Source organism: Lytechinus variegatus, chromosome 4 (genome assembly GCF_018143015.1).
Source record: "Lytechinus variegatus isolate NC3 chromosome 4, Lvar_3.0, whole genome shotgun sequence".
Classification (NCBI taxonomy): Eukaryota; Metazoa; Echinodermata; class Echinoidea; order Temnopleuroida; family Toxopneustidae; genus Lytechinus; species Lytechinus variegatus.
Window position 1 is genome coordinate 20587505 of NC_054743.1, and position 23435 is coordinate 20610939.

Here is a 23435-nt window from a genome sequence, read left to right on the forward strand (position 1 = left end):
GGTGAAAATTCTTTACAAATTATTGTCCAAGGAAGTTTTAATGTACTTCTTTTTTTGAATTGACTATACTCAACCCTGTTGTACACGTCCCTGCTTTCCTCCATCGACGAGTGTTTTTTTTTTGTTGTACCATCCATTGACACCATTAAAACTTAAGTGGATGTGTGAGGGTGAATGTGCATATATACACCTTACTTCAAAAGCCTAAAACTTATCCAGATAAAATAATTCAAGATGGAGGGTAACCAAGGATGAATTATGAAGGGATGGAAAATTAATGAGAGATCGAAAGACAATTTCAATGTAACTAGTGCACATTTTTTCAAATAAATTCACATTGCTTCAAATTGCTATTCTCAGCTATACATGTCAATCATGTATTCTATAATGCATGTGATTTTTTTCATTCAGTATACTGGGCTATTCCAGCATAATGATCAGCAGTGGCGTAATGAGCCAAAAACCTTTAATGGGATAGATTTGACGTATCGCATAAATTTTATAAAAAGTTGCGAGCGAGTGAGCAAATATTTTAGCATTTTCATTGCAAAAATCAAATTTTTTGATATATTTTGACAAAATATTCAGAGAATACTATCATAATTCACCCTTCTCTCTTTTTCTCTTTTTGTTTTCTTGGTCTTAAAGAATTTGGCCCCAACCCCCCCCCCCCTCATCTGTATGCCAGTGATGATAAGCGGGGCCATGTCTGAGCATCTCAAAATAGTTCAGATTTAACATGAATTTCATTAAATTTCCACAAAGTATTCACTTGAAATTGCTCCTCATTACAAAAAATGGGTTGCCAAATATTTCATAGAAATTGGAGCAAAAAATATGATTTTCTTGCAAATTATTGTGTCCAGTCATTTTCAGATAATCATCTGCCTTTATGCAATGTCTATAGACATGTATGCCTTAAAACTACAGTAACGCTGGTGGGCTGATAAAACCTTGTATCTCAAAATTAAATTTAAAAAATTGAGGTCAGCTTAGAAAGGCTATATTTTAAAAGTATAGCAATAGTGGCAGTCTCATATTGCCTGAAAACGGTCTCCTGATACATGTGAATAACTTTTTCAAGGCAAAAGAAGGTTACTACGTATAACTCTAAATTGTAGCTTATTTCTAAATTTTAACAGCCCAGCAGCGAGAGGGGATTTAAGAGTAATAATTAAAAGCCAAGTAAACAGGTCATTGTCATCTAGCACTTTCTAAAAAGGCCTGTTTATTTGATTAAATACCAGTTCTTGGTATGATATGACTACCTTCATGGAAATTAAATACATATGAATTCATAACGTATGCTACATTTCACCACCATTAACAGTTTGGCTACAAACATGTACTTTGTAGACCTTGAAGAAAAGGGTAGACTAAGTATGAAATAAAAACTTAAGGCATGAAAATAAAAATAATATGATGGACATAATTCATAAATGCATTGAGGATGATGGAAGGATTGCATATGATAAACTGAATAGCAAATTCGGGTCTAATTCAATAGACCTCTCTTCATATTGCACACTTCAAAAGTAGACACGTTGGTCTTGTTTCTTTCTCTCCCCCCCTTTTTTATTATTAATTTTGTTAGGGGTACATTTTTGTGCTTTTGTACGGATACCAACATCAAGAACAACAAATAAAAATATCTTTAACCCTAATTCTCCCAGGGAGGGGGGGGGGCAAAATGGCTCCCCTCGTCAACTTTCACAATATATCTGCTGCGCAAAATTTTTTTGACCTCGCCACTCACTGACTTTTTACTTTCCAGTCTCACGCAAATTTGTGGCGCCAGGTACGCGTTTACGACATTACGGAACATTATGTAAGTGCATGTCAGACCAAAAATTGCTCATAAACGTCATTTCATGTACAAATCCAATGCAAATTGTTTATTTAGCCAAAATTCATAATGTATCATTTCTGCTTTATTTAGTGAATCAGAGCAAAAAGTATGATTTCATGAATAAATTAGCATAATTAATTCATATAAAAATAAAGAATATATGAATTCAGTGAAATTTACCAATGCAACTGCATACTCTACCATCATGCAAATTTTCGTTGTGATCACGCAATCCGCTGCTGAGATCTTAAGGGGGAGCCATAATGCCCCCCCCCCCCCAGGAATGACAAGAATCAAAATACCCCGGGAGATTCAGGGTTAAATCACAACTAGAAGATTGTTTATTCATAAGGTATGTCCATGAATGACAATGATTTCCATTTGGCCCCCTCTCTCCCTTCACTTGAGAAATCCCTTTTCTTACACTATTTGGCATGCATAAGGCAAAGTTTAATGCTAAGTATAATGCATATCATTTCAACATTTCAATTTAATAAATCAAGGAATAATTTTAGAAATATTACATCAAGATTTTTTCATGTAGACCAGAAAAACATCAAGTGCAACTCTGCACCAGTTTAAGCTTTTAGCCACAGTGAATTCTTTCTGCCTTAACAACCCCCTGGTAGAGGCATAAATACAAAGAAAATTCAAATTTCTGCAATACAGAAATCCCTTATTTTGACTAAGTAATCAATCATTTTCAGCAATAGCCTGGTATATCGCTGTACATACATTAACTGAAGGCAGATTAATGGAAGCATACCCTATTTTTTTTATAAAGGAAATTCCTATTCCTAATAAATCTTTAATTCTATATATCTAATCAATTTGTACACTCAGCCACAGACATAAAATTCTCATTTGTAAATATTCTATCAATTTCCAAATTATGCAACCTTATAAGGAATATTTCTGGTGTTTCGTAGTTTGAACTTGCCCAAGCTCAGATTACAATGGTCACTAACAAAAAAAAGTCCCAGATTTAACCCAATGATACAAGACTGATACATGGATTTCTTGTTTACAACCATGACTGCTCTCTGGCAAGATCATTTGGGTACTCTACAAGAGGACTATAATTTGATATTTTCAACCAGCACAGATGAACTTTCAAGATCGAAGAGGATTATCTATTTAAAGAGGAAGGAGAGAAGAGACAATGCAACAGAGTTTTGAGCATGTTCAAAACCTTTCTGCAGGTAAATCAGACTTGCATGCACCCCTACGGGCAACTGTTTGTTTGATACGTGCAAGATACTGTCATGTGGGCGACCTGCGGGTACCAAAACATAGTCGCCCGCAATTCCCACGAAAGGCTTGGACAGATGAATGTGACCTCACCCCTCTGTGACTTCTCTTATGAGATACACTATGAATGTAATGGCAAAGAACACAGCAAATATAAAGTTCCTTGTTGTACTCTCCCCAATTGAAACATGGAAGACAACAGAACATCCAAGGGTTGCTGTAATACGGCACAAGAACGTCATGTGAATGAGACAGATTGGCCGGTTTCACGGACCAACAGCAACGCAGCGATTCTGTCGCCTTTGGAATGTAGCTTATGCTATAAGGGACACTTGCAGCAGTGATCAGTCCATATTGCATGAAAAGGGCTTGCAGTTCGCAGCAGAAACATCGCAACTGTTGTTTGCCTACTTCATGTGACTACTGACTAAGTTCTACTCATCTTCGTCTTCGATGGGATTATTCTACATATTTTCTGGCATAATCGCAATAAAATGTAGTCCTTTTTCTCTACCAATGCAATTGCAGAAAGTGCAATAAGGAGCTGTATATATTTTTCTTGTTTCTTTATTTTCCATGATCATATTAACAGAGATAAGATAGGTTTGGCCATTAAAGCCATTTTCCTGTGACCATAAGTATCAGACTTAGAGAGATAAATAATGTACACTTTGAACAATTTGGTCTGAAAAATAGCTTCAACTTCAGATGATTATTCAAATTGAAAAGAGAGACTTATGCAGACTCAAATGTGCAATGTATCTGCAACACTTAGCAAAATAATGGTAAAATATGAGAATGTAGATCAGATGTAATCAGCGTATTGAAGCATTCTTGAGTGTTGGTGCTCTGATGAAGCCAAGCTTGGTCTGAAAAGGTTTATCTTGCCACTGAGCTGTTCCGTCGTCTGATGTCTTCAAGTCAACCTAAGAGGCAACGAAAAAGAGAGAATGAGAAATGATTATGAATTGAGAAGAAAAGTGAGAAAGAAGGAAGGTACTGACTTATCATTAATAAAGCTGAAAGGGAGGGTAGATCCAGACATTCCATCCCTCCTTCAAACATTTTCCGTCAACACTTATGGTTCCAGAGTCCCAACATCTTTTGCCTGAAGCTTGTCCTTACGTAAGGCAAATTTCCAAATCATATTTCCTCTGTTTCTCATTGGATCAAACTGAACTAAAAATTTCATTTATCAATTAAAAAACAATGGACCACAAAATAAATAGGTATAGGAAATATAGCATACATGCATAATTACTTAGAATGTTCAAATACCCCAGTATTACTAAGGTTAACACATGAAGGAGACCAATAAGAAAGAATGGAAAGGAAAGAGAGAATTTAACTGGGCAAAAAAAAGTTATCAGCACTGACAAGTTTTCATACTCTGATAATTTCAGTGAGCTGCACTTCTCAGACAATCAACATCAAGAATTTATCTGGGCTGATGATTTAGCAAGCATAAAACAGTGTCCTGGTCATTAGCGGTAGGATAATAAAATTCATACAGTCCTAACGTCCTTTATGACAATCTAATCTTGAAACAACAAGGTAACTTGGAAATAGATTGTATAATATTCAGCACTAGTGAGAATTTTGCTTAAAAATTAACCATAACTGCTCAGCTCAAAGCTTTCACCCTTCAACCAGCTGCATAAAAAAATTATAGTCGGTAGAGATAATATTTGTGCATATTGCTGTACCATCCAGAACATGGAATATCAAGGACACCTTTCTCATACTTTCTAAAACTGGTTTAATGGAAACCAGTTTGGAAGATCGCTTTGATATCATTCCCATTTGGCTTTAAAAACCGCTTCACGTAAAGCGGTCTTGTTGCTATGGGAACGCTCTCAATGGGGTGACATGTTTCACACAAAATTTGAAACAGCAGCGTAGGCATTCCACATACAGCGTGTGGAGTAGCGCACTTGAAATGTGCGAACATCGCTTCCCGAAGAATGGTTGTGTCCTCGCGCTAAAACAAGTTTAACGAGGCAAAGCGATCTTTCAAAATTACATCGCGGGGTGGTTTTCTGAACCGGTTTGGAAGATTGCTTCCAAGACCCCTTCGACTGTTCTCATTTAAAACTCGTTTCCAGTAAACTAGTTTTAGGATGGTAATGAGAACGATGTCAAGCTGTGTAAACAAACACATGCACAAACCTGAAGCTTTTCAAAGACCTTCTTCTTGGGTTTGAGTTCTTCATCTGGAGACTTATTCTCGTAGCCTTCAAAGAAAACACGATCACCCGGTGCACTGCCCTCTGGAGGGCAAAGAGGCTCAATCCGTCTTGGATCCTCATTCTCTCTAAAATTCAAATAATGAAGAAAATATATAACTTAAGGCCCTTTAAAAACCTTAGCAAAAAATTTTGTATAATAGGATGAGAAGCTAAATAAAACAACAGTATAAGCATATAATTGAGAAGGAAAGTATGTATATCCAACAAATTCATTATTTTAAAGGAACCTATTAAGTGGATTGAGAGGTTAGCAGCAACACCATGTAGGTTAGTCCTGAAAAGGATTGTTGCTTAATCTCTGATGACAGCTCTTATTGCTGTTATTCTCTACGGTTCGAGCATATAAGCTTTGCTCTTCATCAGGAGTCGGGACATGGCGTTACCGCAAACCTCTCCATCCAATCTTACCACTATGCATACCTTCAAACCTGAAACTATTTGGTGTTGAAATTCAAAGGGAATTAACTACAGGAGAAATCTATAGACAAAACATTAATTGGCACACATTTTATGATATTTTTTTGCTAACAAAAAATATTGGGCACAGAAGCCAAAGTAATACACCACAACTAAGCTTGCACATTAACCGATATGAATAAAGAAAAGGGGTTTAGTCCAGGACATGGTACAACACAGCAATGGTTTACCGTAAGTAACGGTGTATTAACCACACCTGTGTATTAACCGCACCCCCAACTTTGGACTAAAAAAAATCTCACATTTACATGCATATTTGAGGTACGAAGAAACAAAATCTAAGTTTTTAAGATTTCAAAGTATCCAAAGAGATTACCGGTATGCAGAAATATGCTGTTCTTGATCAATTCATCTACAAATGTTAGAAAGAAAGAACGGTCCCGACAATATTGGCAACTTACACACTCGCTCACCTCACAGTCACAGTGTACACACACAGCACTGCCATTACATTGCAAACTACGATACAGTACAAGTCATGCCAGTACATCTTATCAAATTATGATCTGTGTCTTTCCCAGCGTAGGAGGAAGAAACATTCACATTTCTTGCATCACAATCTCACAATCACTTTCAGAAATTTGATGTCTTAGCATGAATTTTGGATACGGGATTATAGGAAGGTTCAAGAAACAAAGAAATTGGCATTTTTTCCAGTTGTTTTTTACGGCTTCGTGCCGTCTCTCTCGTGCGTGGTTTACATGGTATCTTATGAAAAGCAAACAGGAAGGAAAAAACAAGCTGGCGCGAAACGGGACTTTGAATAGCGCCAGCTTAAGTCGCACTACAACCACATTACAACGCAATCTCTAAGCTCACTCAACTCTCGCTCAGCGGTGACAAAATATTACCGAGTATGCTTGGCGTCTCTTTTAAATTAGCCAGGGAACTTCACTACTTTGAATCGAGAATAAAGTCAAAATTAGTGTCATGAAGGTGGGTGCGTTTGTTATGGACAACATTTAATTAATATTGCAATAATCGCTTCCCATTACCCGCGGCTCATACCCCTCTAAACGACATTGCCTGGGCGGCTACGCCCGGCCACTCGATGTGTTGTGAACTGGCAGACATCGTACATGTACGGGAGGGGTTACGGCGGGCTGGCTCAGACCCGTCACCGTGTATAAACCGCACCCCCGACTTTTGCTTCTACCCCGCCGAGAAAAAGGTGCGGTTAATACACCGTTACTTACGGTAATCAAATAGGCTATAAAATATGTGCAGAAACCTTCATATATTGAGGACTTTCGTGAAATGATTCGTCTTTCTTTTTTTGTTCATATGCAAGGTACTCTGCTCTTTATTTCTAATTTATCATGGTTCGAGCAGTTCATTTCAAGTAAATTCATGTCAAGTAAAGTAGGAGTATAATAACAAATGGCGATTGGATGTACAAAAGCACCTATTTTATGGGCTTGCCAATAGTTTCGGTGCAAGAACGCCTTCAACACCACACTTTCGCACATCGCATATGCAAAAACGCCCTTAGCGGCACACATTAGTGCATAGTGTAAGGGCATATCTGCACCGATGGGGTGCGTAAAAATGTTTTGCTATTAAAAGGCATTCTTGCACCGAAATGACAATATCATAATAAGCTCTACTTACATGCAAGCACACATGAGCATCGCCTGTGACTCAATCCCCCTCATCTTCTGTGGTTTTAGATTACATAACATGACCACCATGCGGTCAACAAGGTCTTCAAGAGGGATCACACCCGCTAGACCGCTGATGACCGTCCGAGGTTGTTCTTCACCAACATCAATCTTCTCCAAGTAGAGCGAGTCTGCATCTGGGTGCTAGAAGCAAAGATATACAAACCATGCTGAATCCACTAAAATAAGATTTTCTTTCAAAATAAGTTTTACATGTAGGGTTGGCAAAGCATCCCTGAATCAGAATACTTTGAACATAATTAAGAAAGAGCTGAAATATAATTGGGAGTGATGGTTATTTATTAATTAAATCAAATCAACTACATGTAAAGCTTGGCGGACACGACAAGATCCAATGACATGATTTTTCAACAATCATATTTTTCATTTAATGTGAAAGATCAATAAATAAAAATATTTTATTTTAAGTTTGGCATAATGATCGCAATACAAAAATCATAATTCTGCTTTGCTGCAAAACTTAAAGCTAAATGAACGTATTTGCAGTAAAACACTTATTTCGTGAGAAAGTCTGTAAAACCACTGTATGACTATATCATCGTGGATCTAGATTTGGTACAGTTACATAAACTGAACTTTGTGAAATCATAAAATCTAAGATGAAATACGATCACAATGAAGATCGCCAACACAGATAGGCACACGTGGGACAGTGTATTATTATTGCTGGAATAAAGACCCGACGGAAGTGACCGAATCCGCGCTTATTTTGCTTATTTCTCAGCAATTACACAATTTCTTCCAGAATCCTTTGGCACATATTTTTTATTCATACAAACAGACACTTGGGTGGTCATTATATTGGATTCTGTAAAAATTCATTTTGAGATCGTTACCAGAGCTGGAATTTGCCTATAAGGTCAGAGAAAAGTCTAAATTAGCTCATGTTAAAGAAAAGATGATAACATTACGATTTGAAATGGAATTTCAAATTCAGTATTCTTACCACTTATCTCAACTGTATTAGTTAAGATTTTATAAAATGGAATGTTTATATCAAATGCTTATAATTTCATTGAAAATCGGATTGTAACAGATCACGAAGAGCTCAAGAGGCTTAAACAATACTTAATGAGTCTTAACATTGACAGAACATATCATGTAATCTACTTAAAAATCAAGAAGCACAAATACAATCTTACCTTTTCCGCTGAGATGATTTTGCCAACTCTAAGATCTAATCTAGATGGAATGATCTCTTCAGTTGCTGCTGCTGCTGCTCCTCCTCCAGCTTGAGCTGCTCCTCCCTCCGAAATCATTCTATTTTGATTGGGTGCTTGTAAACTTGTTATAGAAATCGTGCATTTGTTAATATAACAAACCTTCATGAAAAAGGACCCAGAAGTGGAAGAGCTGACAATTGGAATGAAACTACTTCGTCAGCTAGAATGAAAATGACTTATAACACACTGAAACCATATCATCAATGGGCTGTTAATGCCTCGTCTGTCAAAATTTACTCATCGACAAATTTTAAGGACAATTTACTGGTACGTAAAAGCTATATTTTAGAGTTATGACTCAAGTTCCAACCACCTTTATCCTAAAGATTTCTCTACAGGAATTAGGACATTTCTTTTAAACATTATGTGGCTGTCACTGTCTGTATCATTCTGAAATACAATTTTTTTCTGAGCCGTCATCCACATTTGATTTCAACAGCCCACCAGCAATATAAGCATAGCAGTCTATGCTGTTAATGTATGGAATGATAATGAAGCAAAAAACAAAAAGGGAATTCAGCTAATCAATGGATAATGGTCCAGGGTCCAAGAAATATAGTGAATAAAGAAAATAACATTTCAAATAACCATATAGGGTGTATCAAGAAAATATTTGCAATCGATTGCAACTTTCTGATCCAAACTTATAATTGATACATCAATTCTAACTATAGCAAATTGATTTTTGCATCTTGTTTCAAGAAGCAGATCAGCATTTTTGTGCAAATTGCAATCAATTCAAGACTTGTGTTTGATTTTCAACATAAAAATGACTTGCAATTGATTGCAAGTTACTTGTGATACCCCATTGGATGCTCACTTTTCTTTGGAGGTGGAGGATAGGCCTTTGAGGTTAGTTTCTTGAGTTCAGGACTAGAGAACTTCTGTCTGATTGGATCCAGGATCTTATTGAGTTCCCTTGTCACTGCAGTCTTCAGGTCACCAGGATGTACATCCTAGAGTGTAGGGGAAATTCAAGATTATTAAAAATGATATCAAGACATTTCTTACAAAGAGTTACCATTGATCCAATCAATAGTAACTCTATGGAAATCCAGCAGTGTCATACTTTTATCAAAAGGAAATTTGCAAAATGTCCTTTGAAAACAAAGGAGAACACACGAAATTGTCAAGAAATCAATGAATTTATGAATATACATCATATCTAGGAAAAATTTGAACAAATATGTTGACTTTGCTGGCTTTCCATAGTCGTCATTAATAATCAATCACAACTCTTTGTAAGATCGGGCCCAGAAAATGTTGTTATCTCTACAGTACAGAAATAGTTAATTGTGTGCAAAGTTGTGCTTTCATGAAAGGCAGCCTCTCCAACTCTCAAGGGGGTGTTTCACAAAGATTTAAGTATGACTTAGAGTCGCACTTAAATGTCTAATTGCGCGTAGTATAAAAGGCATGACAGCATTGGTCAGATCATGCCAAGAGGACGCGCACTACTGCGTATTGATCAATAAGATTGTGTGTTGCATATCATGTACGCGTCGACATTTAAGTGCGACCTAAGTCATACTTAAATCTTTGTGAAACACCCCCCAGGTCTTATTTTCTCTATCATGTAAAATTATCATTGTTCTTCTCTTTGATTTGTTTGTATTCTATATTCTGCCTATGTTTTTAAAATGCAAAATAAAATAGTAATAAGAAGAATAATAAATGGGTGCTGGGAGAGCATTGCTTTATGAATTCAACAAAAAGAGAGCCGACAGTCCATTAGTTCTCCTATTCATTACAAGATGATAGATCGTACATTATTTCTTTTCAACAATGTGATTTACTCCACCTTTGATTTCCTTCGACTTTATAATCAGAATAGGTCTGCTACTCTTCTAACACGACTTTAACACATTAGAGACTGAGGGGGTGTTGCAAGAAAATATTTGTGATCAATTGCAAATATTCCGTTGCAATTTTACAACTGACAGATCAATGTTAGCTATAGCAAATCAGATTCAACTTCTTGTTTCAAGGAGCAGATTAGCAATCGATCAGAAATTTGCAATTAACTGCAAGACATATGATTGATTTAGGGACCAAAAGTAGACTTGCTATTGATCGCAAGTTTCTTGCAACACCCCATAAGTCTTGACATATGCAGTGTGAGTCTACGGAAATTGTGTGTTATAGCATAATCAGTCAGTCTTCAACGGGTTAATGCGATTGAGTTCAAAATCCTTACCCCTTTGGCAAAAGCCTCTTGCAGAGCATCATAGGATGAAAAGCTAATATTTCCTCCAAACTCTTCCTTCCTCTCAATCACAAAGTCTAGAACAGAAACACAGTAAAAATAATGGTATTTCAAGATTGTCTTTCAGCATAAGCTGAAGTGTACCAATACAAATCTTTTGCAGATAAAAAAAGCGAAACAAAATGCAAAGCATGAGGTCGTGTACATATATGTAATTACAATTTGTGCTTTTACCCAAAGTGAAAATTGCATAATGACAAAGGAGAATTAGCACATTGTGGACACAAATTCGGTTTTTTTCACATACATTTACTTTTACGTTGTTAAACTGGAGCCACTATGCACCCCGTCCTCCACGCATTCACACTTATTGGTACCGTTGACTCACATTCATTAAAAAAAATCAATATTTTACCTGTTTTTAAGTTTGGTAGAAGCACATACTTGACGAATGATAATACTCCATTGTTTTCTATGTTCCCTGGTTCACAGAATGCCTTTTTGATTTTCCTCTTTACAGCCGCAGCATCGTCCAAGAGATCAATCTTTGAATCCTGTTTGAAATGATAACAAGGATAAGAATAAGAATGATGGAGTCAGGTTTAATTTAGACCATGGTCTAACTAAAAATTAACTAAAATTATAAGAAGCCAAGAGTCAAAATTTGTATTAAGTTATATGTTTCTTATATTTACTGTGCTCTTTCCTGATTCATCGATGGTGAAGACAATCATCTATTCACACTTCCTAGACAATTATAAATGATTGAGAGCTAGATGAGCTGAAATATGATATCTCTACTGTTAGTGATTTATGTAACAATTGGCTATCCATACTTAAACAACTTTAAACCTGAGTTTAAGTTAAACCTGACTTCAGAATACAGGCCAGTAGATTCAGCATAAGTCAACATTCCATAAGTGAAATCATCTCCTTTAACTTGGAGCATTATTTCAGACCTGGGGGTGTTTCATAAAGATTTAAGTATGACTTAAGTCATGCTTAGTGCTGACGTGCGCATGATACATAACGCCCCATGTTATTGGTTAATACCAAGTAGATTGCGTCCTCTTTGCGTAATTTGACAAATAAGGTGATAACTTTTATTCAGCACGCAAATGGACACTAAATGCAACTCTAATGGGGTGTTGCAAGAAACTTGCAATCAATTGCAAGTCTATTTTTGGTCCCTAAATCAATCATATGTCTTGCAGTTAATTGCAAATTAGTGACTGATTGCTAATCTGCTCCTTGAAACAAAAAGTTGAATCTGATTTGCTATATAACGTTGATCTCTCAGTTGTAAAATTTCAACATAATATTTGCAATTGATTGCAAATATTTTCTTGCAACACCCCCTCAGTCATACTTAACTGTCTTATTTACATAAAGTTGATTAAACTTTGGCAAAGTAACCTGTATTTGTATACTTGGTATTTGGAGATAGGTCATTGATTGGGACCACCAACTTGCAGTTCTTTATTAAGCACAGGTATAAGGCACAGATTCACCAATTAACATGCTCCCTGCCTAGCTAGACTAATCCAAATATGAAATAAATACAAATTGATCCTCCTCACCTCCTCTGATGAGCTCATCTTTGTTCCTGTTAAACCAGGCACTGTCAAATTAAAAAAAATGTTTCAACAAATCAAAAATTTCTCATTTTTAAGCAAATTTTCTGCATTACTCCTGTGTGTTTATGATCGCATGCTCAATCTGTAATAAAAATCATAAGTCGGAAAAAATTGGAACCAGTGGGATTCAAACCTGTCATCTACTGCTTGCTTGGCAAATACCCTAGATCCTCTTCTTTCTTACTCATTATGCAGTTCATCGTGACTTGGCCGTGAACCAGAACAGCCTGGTGGTTAAGTCGCTGCCCGGAAAGCAGTAAATGACAGGTTCAAATTCCACTGGTTCCAAGTTTTTCTGACTTATGATTTTCATTACAGATCGAGCATACGATCTTAAACTCATCTTCTTCTTCTTCCAGTAGTGTGCATAAACCTCCACGGAGTATCGTCGCACAACAGTTGGTTGTCTATCGGCTAATTAAACGTGTTGCTCGTAGCAAAGCTCGATGAAAATAAGTCCAAAAACGAACGCATATACACTATATACAAATTGTTCTCATATTTTGAGTTAGTTTAAGACGACATCTCTGACTCGTGTCTTGAAGATGTCGATCGATGGTGAGATGACCACATTTTCAGGTAGACCGTTCCACAAACGGATGGTGTTTGGGAAGAACGTATCCTTCAGTAGTGATGTGCGTGATCGTGGGATTAGAAATCTCTTGCTGTGGCCTCTGGTTGGAGTGTTGAGCGGTACCAACTGGTCGTCGGGGATGTCAATCAGATGGTTGGTGATTCGGTACATCATAGTAAGCTTTGACACTGCTCTACGTTGTTGCAGGGTCTTCCACTGAAGCGCATCAATCATGGTTGTGACGCTACATCGTCTTGAGTAATTGTTCATCACATAGCGAGCTGCACTCCGTTGCACAGATTCTGCCTTGGAAATGGCTTTGCTGGTGTGGGGATCCCACACACAACTTGCGTACTCCACGATAGGCCGAACAAGTGTGTTGTAACAGGCAGCTTTGGTTTCCTTGGAGCATGACTTACCGGGCAAGTTTCTCCTTAAGAAGCCAAGTGTCTTCATTCCCTTTTTGGTAATGTTGTCAATGTGTCTGTCAAAGGAGAGATCACTCGAAATCTCAACGCCCAAGTACTTGGCAGATTCAACAGGCTTTAGTTCAGTTCCATGGACTGTATATGTATGGCTATGTCGGTCTTTTTTCTTCCGTTTGGAGACATGAAGAACCTGGCATTTCCCGGGATGAAATTCCATTAGCCATTTCCTTTCCCATTCTTGTAGTGCATTTAGATCTTGTTGCAGCTGAACTGCATCATCATGGCTGTTGATGGCCCTATACACCATGGTATCGTCGGCAAAGAGCTTGACATTGGTGCCATCGGAGACACAGTTGGGAAGGTCGTTGATGTAGACCAGGAAAAGGAGCGGCCCAAGTACACTGCCCTGGGGTACACCTGAGGTTACTGGTGCAATGTCGGAACTTTCCCCGTCAATTACTACACGCTGAGTACGGCCATGAAGGAAATTTCTGATCCACGTCAAGAGGCTGCCGGAGAGACCGTAGTACTCTAGCTTACGTAAAAGATGAGGATGGGGCACCTTGTCAAAAGCCTTGGCAAAGTCAAGCAGAATCACATCAGTCTGGACACATGCGTCGATGTTGCGAGCAAGGTCGTCCACGGTTAGGATCAGCTGGGACTCACAAGATCTTGCCTTCCTGAAGCCATGTTGCACATCAGTGAGAATCTTATGAACATCAAGATGGCCCATTATGGTGCTGTGGATGATATGCTCTAGGATCTTACAGCATATGATGGTCAAAGAGATCGGGCGGTAGTTGGATGGTAAACTCTTGTCCCCTTTCTTATAGATGGGTGTTACATTAGCAGATTTCCATGCCTCTGGTAGAATGCCAGTGTCAATTGATGCTTGGTAAAGAGTGGCAAGAACGGGACCAAGAATATCTGCGAGTTCTTTCAGAAGTCGGGGAGGAATGTTGTCGGGTCCAGATGCTTTGTGTGGGTTTAGTTTCTTAAGGAGTTTGATTATTCCATTTGAAGTGACGTCAATGTGCGATAGGCGGGGGTACGGACTAGGACCAAGGTTGGGGATGGGCTCCCTGTCCTCGTCAACGTTGTTGAAGACTGATGAAAATTGGTCGTTGAGGAGGTTTGCCTTGTCCTTACTGCTGGTGAAAGTTGCGCCAGTTGGTCCACGAAGGGGGGAGATGCCATTACTATCACAGCGCTTGCTTGAGATGTAGCTCCAGAATCTTTTGGGGTTAGATCGAAGATCAGGACAAATGATGTTGTTTATGTATGTCTCGTAGGCCTCCTTACAAGCTTTCTGCGTTTTCCTCTTCAGTGAGATGAATTTCTCCCACATCCGTGCCTTCCTCGGACCACAGTATGAGCGGGCCTTGTTGTAGGCTCTTTGTTTCTGTCTACTTAACCTCTTAACTTTCCTGTTGACCCAGGGTTGATTGTATCTTTGAGTGGTGAATTTTGATGGAACATGTTTGTCAAGTATTTCCTGTAATTCTGTTTTAATGGATGACCACATCTCATTTACCGATGAGGACGCGTCGTATTTGCTAAAGAATTCTTCAGCCATCCTTTCACCTCCTTTACGGACATCCTCCATGTTGGCCTTGTCCCACAGATAGATCTTGCGTTTGGCAGGTTTGCGTCTGCGTGGTATGATGTCGGTGTTGATACACACGATGTCATGGTCACCAATTCCAGGCATCGACTGACAATTGTTGATGAAGGCTGGTCTATTTGTCAGGAACAGGTCGAGAGTATGTTCCAGTCTAGTGGGAAAGGTGACAATCTGCTCAAGACCTGCTTCGACGATTGTAGTGAAGATGTCATTATTCACTGATTGCGTGTTGCGGTGGCCAGTGACCACATAGTCACTCCAGTCGATGTCTGGTAAATTGAAGTCTCCTCCAATCCATAAGACAGACTTTCTGTGTTGTTGAGCCACATTTCTTATGTTGGTGCAGAGACTCTCCATGTAGTCATTCCGAGAGCTTGGTGGTCGGTAGACTGCTCCAACAATGATGGACTCCTTCCGACTCCTGTTGGCTGTAATATTAAGCTCGATAAACAGTGCTTCACAGTCATCTGCAGTGTGAAGATGTTTTGCATCAAAACTCCTGGAGATAGCGACTGCTACACCTCCATAGCCATCTGATCGATCTCTTCTGAAAAGCTCATAATGCAGACCTTGTGGTAAGATCTCACTGCTCAGGATGTTCGAGTTCAGCCATGTTTCAGTAAGGATTATGATGTCGGGCTTTGCTGTTTCAATGATTATCCAAAATTCGGCCAGTTTATTCTTGATGCTTTGACAGTTAATTACTAACACACTAATGTTTTTCTGTTGAGCACTCATGGGCACCGTGTCTGGGGCATCTGGTAGCGGTGTTGAACAGGCCTGGGGATGACCAGGTACAGGACTCTCTCTACCGGAGTTCACCGAGTCTAAGATGTTGATAGTTGATCTCTTTTGGCAGAAACGTCTTTGAAATCGTCATGCAGAAACACGATAAGTTGCCTTCATAATACTAGGTCCAAGTTGCTAAAAATAGAGGATATGGGCCATTGACAGGAAGAATTCCATTATGACGCCACTGACAACAGGTGTCGATGTCCGCGTAAATCCAGACACACACATGAGCGCAGGTGTTGATGCAGTGGGCGCAGAGATGATCCCCGCGTAGCGCATGCCCGTTGTCAAAGCAATTTACGCGAAAGAAGATGCAAATATTGAAGAAAAATCTCTCTAAAAACTGAAATTTTACGACGAATTCGACGTTTTAACACTTTTGATGATGATAGAAGAATTAAGATAACCGCATATTCATGTTGTACGCAATAAGTCCAGTAGACTGATATAAAAATTATAATGAAACTCGAACGATAACACCAAAATTAAGTCCAAATTAGCGGAGCTCGAACAAAACACGTCTTGTCAGCTTGACAGACAACCAAAGAGTAATTAATGCAGAAAATTTGTTTACAAATTATAATTTTCTCCTATCAAAGCCTCTTTATTTACTATCAAATGTCCACAGCAGACTGCATTAGCATGAGTCAGAAAGAAGAGCATCGAGGGTATTTGAATTCCAGTTCATTGCGACTTGGCCTAAAGCCTCTTTATTTAAAATCAATAATTACACACAAGTTATATACCGGTATACATATATATATATCATTAAAAAAAATAGCAGTGCAAAAGCAAGGAAAGTTTAGGGGCATCTTGGAATAATATTAAATGGCATCAAGGGAAGTTTCCATCTTTCATAATATTCAACATATCTAACAGGATTACCAGAAGTAAATCACACTTTTACTAGTCTTACCTAAAATCTTCATTAACAATAAGTATTAATTTGTTTTACATATTGCTTAACACTCGCATGTAGGTTGCTTTATCAGATGTTTCAAAGGACTATACAATAATGCAGCATAAGTGACCTGGCTCTTTCACAGCAATTATGAAATGCAATTTGATTACTCTTTATCAAAATTGCAGTACACATTCACATAATGTACACGTGGTAGGGACATAAAAACTTCCAACTGCCACAAGCAAATTAGAAATAAATAAATTGATTATTACAAACTTACCCATTGGATTCATGAGATGTATTCTCTTGGCATAGCCAAGTTGAGGCATGTACTGTGGGATGAAAGATAAAACAGGAAATAAAAACACTATTGATTATGAAAGAGGAATGTCTAACAGCCAAACAGGATATTTTATAAATGCTGTCAATGAACAGGCATAGTCCTACAAGGATCATTAGATCAAAATAAAGTAAATACCGATAAGTAAGAGGTTACTTCCACATTTTAAGCCATGTCATACCAAATTTTTGAAGAGGAATTTTGTCCAAACTCCCAAATGTCAAATCAAATGCATAAACACCATTCCAATTAGTCTTCAGATAATTAAGGCATAAAGCATGTCTGGTTAAACAATCGGTATGTAATATGATTTCCACTTTTTTCTACACGAATAACAGAACTGAATTGGTGTGAACCTTGAACCATCTTACCTTCTCAGCAAAGGTAAATATCTTCCTCTGATCGACGCCTCCAAACTGTGCATCACACTTGAGGTACTCCTCATCTAGCGCCTGAAGACCAGGGTAGAGTAGACCGCTGAGAAGGGGGTGATCCACCTGCTTGACCACCTCGGCTCCAGCCTTCTTGGCGTCGTGCTCAGTGACCACCGATGATAGTCTGTACACGTCAAGGGTGTACTCCCTGATAAAGATAAGGACGTTGTTTATCATCATGAAACTATAAATACCTTACTCTACTAAGCACTTTTCTCAAGTATGTCATCTGCTGAAAGATTTGTGATGCAATAAAACTCAATTACGATTCCCTGGTAAAAAAAAATGCTCATTCACTTTCAATAAATTCATCCTACATCTATAACATGTAAAGGAGGAATCACAAGATTTGTAGCACTCTTGGTTATATCTCTGTTGATCCTTTTTTTTACTTTGTTTGTTCCTTGAATGTAAAAATGAATGCTAGAACAATAGATAAGTGCATGTATAACAAACATCTAATGAATTGAAATTCTTAGTCCCCAATGCTTGCTAATATCCTTATCGATACTAAAAATGTAGACTATAACAGATCTAACATGCTGAATATTTTTGACATCATGAAACTCATGCACAATTTACAATGTGAAAACTTGGCACTCTACAAGCTCAACTTTTTACCAGCCTCCTACATCACCTCTACATGATTATCTTGTCTATGTTGTATGTAATTGTTTCCAATCTGTTTGTCTTCTAATGTCAAGTAAAATGACAGAAAACGACCTTTGTATTTTGGGGAAAATGAAAATGAATTACACAAGCCTCATCTGTACTCACTTTTCAGATTTTCCTCATGTTTCAAATTGCATCTTGCCTCCTTCTCAGCACAACATATGTCATGGGAAAAATATAATTCACACCACATATGTCAAAGTCAGGAGGAGATAATGTGCAATATGTAAAATAAAAGGGAAAATCGGATAATGTGTGTACAAATCAAATGGAGAGTTGTCCACAAAATCAGCCATTGTGAAGCACGTTGGCCAATTTGAGGATCTCCATAGAAAGTACAACAAGACTCTTTAAACGTCCATAACTTGCTTATTTCATAACCGATTTTGATGAAACTTTTTTTTAATTGTTCCTCTAATTTTACTCTTTCCAATAAGATTGCTTCTTTTTGGGGGTTTTGGTTTCCTTTAAGAAGCCTTAACTGTACTCACTTGCTAAGCTGGTAATCCGTTCCCCTCACAAACCTAAGCTTCTCGATAGGGACCTCAATGGATTCCAGCATGGCCTTGATGATGTGCTCATAGTATTTGGTCCTTAGTTCAAGCAGATCCCATGGTGCCTTCATGTTGTCAAGGTAACCATGGAGATCAGCAAGGAGGATCGTCACCTTGAATTTCAAAAGAATAAAGCAATTAACCAATAATTTTATATTACCTTTTAGCAAGTATCCAATTCCCTTCTTTTTTTATTTCTTCCCTTTTTTTTTACTTTATTTAGATATCTTTCAATATTCACTTCAGGATAACAGTGGTGTTTTTGTTGTGTCAAAATTGAATCAACCAAGAAGAAAATGTTATGATCCAGTGAATCTGGTGTGTTATGTCAATGCATGAACTGTCATTTAGCCAAACTGAAAGTCCGTAGTTTACCATCAAATTACCATTGAAATATACCCACTTCAGTCTACATTTCAGCCAGAGCCTTAATAATGACAACTGCTACTGCTCAACTATGTAATCAATGTTCTTTGTATAAAGCTTTTGATTGCAACTATACCTGACATCCTGCTCTTAGTAGGTCCGCTAGCTTGCTCATGGGGACAAAGTAAGCAATGTGAGGCTTGCCGGTCGTAGCAGTTCCCCAGTAGACGGCAATGTCTTTCCCCTCATTTAACATCGTCTCCAATTTATCTCTGCCAAGCACCTCCTACAGATGGGGTAGTATGTACAAAAAAAATTATCTCTCTTTTACCAATTGCAATCATGCTTAACTTCAGAGCATACGTGTATTTAGCACAATTTGCAAAACACACATTTATCATTGGACCTTTCTCAGTGTACATGTGACTAAAATTGTACATGAAATCTGCATCATCCATGTTTTTACACTACATGCGGGCCCAGCCCTTCCTAATAAAACCCCTTTTTGTGTGAATTAAGGCCAAATAATTTCCCACAAATCATTTCAAAAGAATAAATCAATTGGCTTGAATTTTGAACTTGACTGAATGTGTGTAATTGCCATCTCAAATATGAGAAGCCAGCAGCGTCATAATTCTTTGTAGTGTATGCACTTATCCCATTGTCAGTAAGACAGAGCATGCTCAATCGCTGGTGGACATAATCAATGACATGTGAGTGTCTGTCATCTCTGGCTTTCCATACCTGAGTTCCATACTCTCCTTTGTAAAAGGCGGGTCCTAGCAGTTTTACTTACCAGTATTATTCCCAGACAGATTTGATATGAGTGCCAAACATGCTTAAAACAGACATTTGCTTGAAGTGTGCAGAACTTTTACATTTGAATTTTCATTGTAATACATTTTTTTAAGTCAAACCATATGTTCAATTAAACCCAAGTTCAGAATAAGGGCCCTTGTGAACGTAGGCAAATCTCACAGCTAGGACTTCCCACCCAATTTGTAAATCAAGGGAATTTTATCTAAAATGAACCACTGTAAATATATCAAGCTCTTTCAATAATTTTGAAACATCAAGTGCTACACTAGCAGAGCTGCCAACCTGAACAAGTACATTTCAGTAATTTAAAAGCTTAAAATCAGTATTTTGGCAAGGAAATCAGTATTTTCAAAGATATGCCATAGGACAAAACATAAAACTGAACTTTAGAAATCAGTATTTTATATGAAACCATCAGTATTCTTTTCATTTTTCAGTACTAAATACTGAAAATCAGTCTACTTGGCAGCTATGCACTAGGTGTGATTTTCAATAATTATAATTAGAGTTATTATCTACCTTCAAAAGTTGTAATTTTATATTGCCTATAAATTGTCCAATACAACTAAATTTGGAGTGCCTTACATGCAATTTCAATGAAATACAATTTTACATCTGAGACACTTATATAAGTTTTCAATTCATTATCTTTATTAATTACTTTTTGTTTCAAATAGAGGGTCTAGCTATCTGTAATCTGTTTAGGTATAGATCCAAACCTACCTGTAAATTTCTAGTAATCAGTTCCATTTTCTCCTCCACTGTAGCCATCTTGAGTTGAGTTTGATTCACCCCTTGTAGATCTCTGAAACCCTGTGTGAGGATTTGAATAACATGAAATAATGCTAGAAAATAATTTCAAAATATTTTACTCTCTCACCCTGACCCATGTTGTACAAAAATAAACGTCAACTGCAGCAATTAAACTCTACTCTTATTGAATCCCACGAGTATAACATGGCTAAGCCTGAGAATATTTCTTGTTTTTTTATTATTGAATATAATTTTGCAACAAAATAGGTGGTAGGCCTATTGTTAACACATTCAAAGTTCACAAAAATCTCAACCAACATGAAGAAAAATTGGATTCGAAATTCATGGCACCAATTTTTTTATATAAGAACAAAACATGAGAGAATGGTGGTGTGCCCACAATTCATGCATCGCTGTATCATGTTTACGGTCGTCTATCTAAAAAAAAATGATTAATATGTTGAAAATCTGACAATACCAACAGTAAAAAAGAAATAAAACATTACCCAGTTAAATTGATTTCTTTAAGATAAGGTCTCTATTTATTAAAATTTTTGGCAAAACTTCAGCAATGTTTGCTACCTTTACATCCATTCCAAGAAAATATGAACTTCTCGACAAGCTACAAGTCTCAAGAAATTGTAATTTTGCAATCAGAAGTCTTATCTTAACAAATGTGATACCAACCGATTTTATAACTCCATTTGACACAACTATCTTACCTTTATCTGCATGAATGTGCATAAATTAAGGTCACACTTTTTATGACAATTTCAGTTCTAGTCGATTGCTATGGAATTTTTAGATGGAGATACCAGCAAAATCCTTGACCAAAGTTATTCCATAAAGCAATTTAGAGTCCGTAGAGACAGGAAGTCTTAAATTATAGGATCTTGCCTTCCAATTGGTATTCATGATTATACTTAATTGAGGGTGGCTAGTGGGTAATTGTTTTACTGACCAGCCTTGTATTACCGAACATGCGCATTTACGCATCAGAAAATAATTTCAATACTTTTATCATAAAACTTTGCAACATCCTTTCAATTTCAAAGGTAATTTGTATAGAGAGATGATGAAAAATTCCCAAAACACATTTTCAAAGTCTTTATTTTATCAAGTCAACAAAATGTGGTCATAATAGCTGATCAGTGATATTGTAAATTTTCCAACTTTACCACAGAAAACATGTTTCTCTATTTTTTGTACATTTGTGTAAAAGTATATTTATGGTGGAAGTTTGATGAATTTTGAGAAAAAGAATGCATTTGATATGGTACAATTTATGAAGTGTTCAGTTCAGTAATAATATGATCCATATATACCCATTCACCACTGCCACTGGCACTGACAACGCACGATCACGATGAACTGTGAGAAATTTTCAACTGAAAATTTACAATGGATAAATGTCAAATATGGCATGACCAGTACCCAACATTTAACATACAACAAAAGAATTCATATTCATTCTTGCCAATAAATCAATTAACAATAATGTAGTGTCATTTCAATTGTGAAATTAGATTTAAAATGCTTCTTATGTTATTAGTTATACCAGTGGAAACAGGTGTATTGCCGAGTCTACACTAGAAGATGTAGTAGTAGAGTAACTTTGTTAGGCTTATTTTTTTACAATTAGGCCTAGACCGACATGACACATGATAAACAGAAACAGAATTAACTAAATAACAGTCCCATACGTTCATTCCCATGTCAGCTTATGAATGAATTTCAATCAACAGACGTATACTCTAAAAATCTAAAAGTCTAAGATCTTTGCTCCGTGCAGGCAGAATACATGTAGAAAATATACTTGCCTGAAATTCCTAGTAGGCCAAAAGCAAGGACTTGTCGTGGATCTATTCGAAAACAACGTGAACATTCACATGAGTTGAGTCGCACACAAAAGTCACTCCTTGCAAAGCGATTGCATCACCATAATACATGCGCTGTGCACACATGGCTAGTTCTGTAGTCTCAGTAGATTGAGATTTTTTACTATTATGAAAGTATGATATGTAGTTTTTGAAAAATATTTAAAGAAATTATTTTAGAATCCTCTTTAATATACCACTTTTATAAGAAGTAACATTTTATAGCTGTAAAATTACTTAAATAAAGATAAATTTATCTGTAATGCATCGAAATAAGGCTAAGCAGAAAAAGGCGTGTCAGATTTTTGTTGATTCGGGGGGGGGGGGGGGTCATCGAAATCTTCATCTTCCTTTCTCATCCCTTTCTCATCTTAATTTTCCAGGGGCTCGGAACGGTTTTGAAAGAGGTGAACCTAAGCGGACTGACAATATGAATGAATAAATAAATAAATAAATAAATAAATAAATGAATGAATGAATGAATGAATGAATGAATGAATGAATGAATCAATCAATCAATAAATAAATAAATAAATAAATAAATAAATAAAGGAAGGAAGGAATTAATAAATTGATTAATTAATAAGTAAATCTGTTAAATTAATTAATTGAATCAAATTATTAACTAGAAAACAGACGGTAATTTTTTTCTTTTTTTCTATAGGCCTACCTTTATTGGGAAAAAAATGGGGGTATAGGGCTGAATGAGGCTCTACCCCCCCAC

At 37.1% G+C, this 23435-nt stretch overlaps 1 protein-coding gene across 1 annotated transcript; it reads right to left on the reverse strand.

Annotated features, from left to right (window-relative positions):
• Positions 1 to 1992: 1992 nt before the first annotated feature.
• Positions 1993 to 22804, reverse strand: LOC121413588 (tyrosine--tRNA ligase, cytoplasmic-like). The gene is made up of 14 exons (XM_041606460.1): positions 22655 to 22804; positions 20805 to 20894; positions 19399 to 19548; positions 18834 to 19009; positions 17608 to 17818; positions 17177 to 17228; positions 12518 to 12558; positions 11353 to 11491; positions 10929 to 11014; positions 9552 to 9687; positions 8651 to 8757; positions 7438 to 7631; positions 5270 to 5414; positions 1993 to 4026 (listed from the first exon to the last, which is right to left on the reverse strand). Exons 2-14 carry the CDS (start codon positions 20850 to 20852, stop codon positions 3916 to 3918), a joined length of 1596 nt encoding a protein of 531 aa, XP_041462394.1. The 5' UTR covers positions 20853 to 20894; positions 22655 to 22804; the 3' UTR covers positions 1993 to 3915.
• Between the last annotated feature and the right edge of the window lie 631 nt (positions 22805 to 23435).

Coding starts and splice junctions, on each gene's coding strand:
- LOC121413588 (XM_041606460.1), bottom strand. CDS start 20,852: ATGGCTACAGTGGAGGAGAAAATGGAACTGATTACTAGAAATTTACAG. Junction 11,015..11,352: donor TCTACCAAACTTAAAAACAG/GTAAAATATTGA, acceptor TTTCTGTTCTAG/ACTTTGTGATTGAGAGGAAG. Junction 7,632..8,650: donor AAATCATCTCAGCGGAAAAG/GTAAGATTGTAT, acceptor CTTTGCTTCTAG/CACCCAGATGCAGACTCGCT.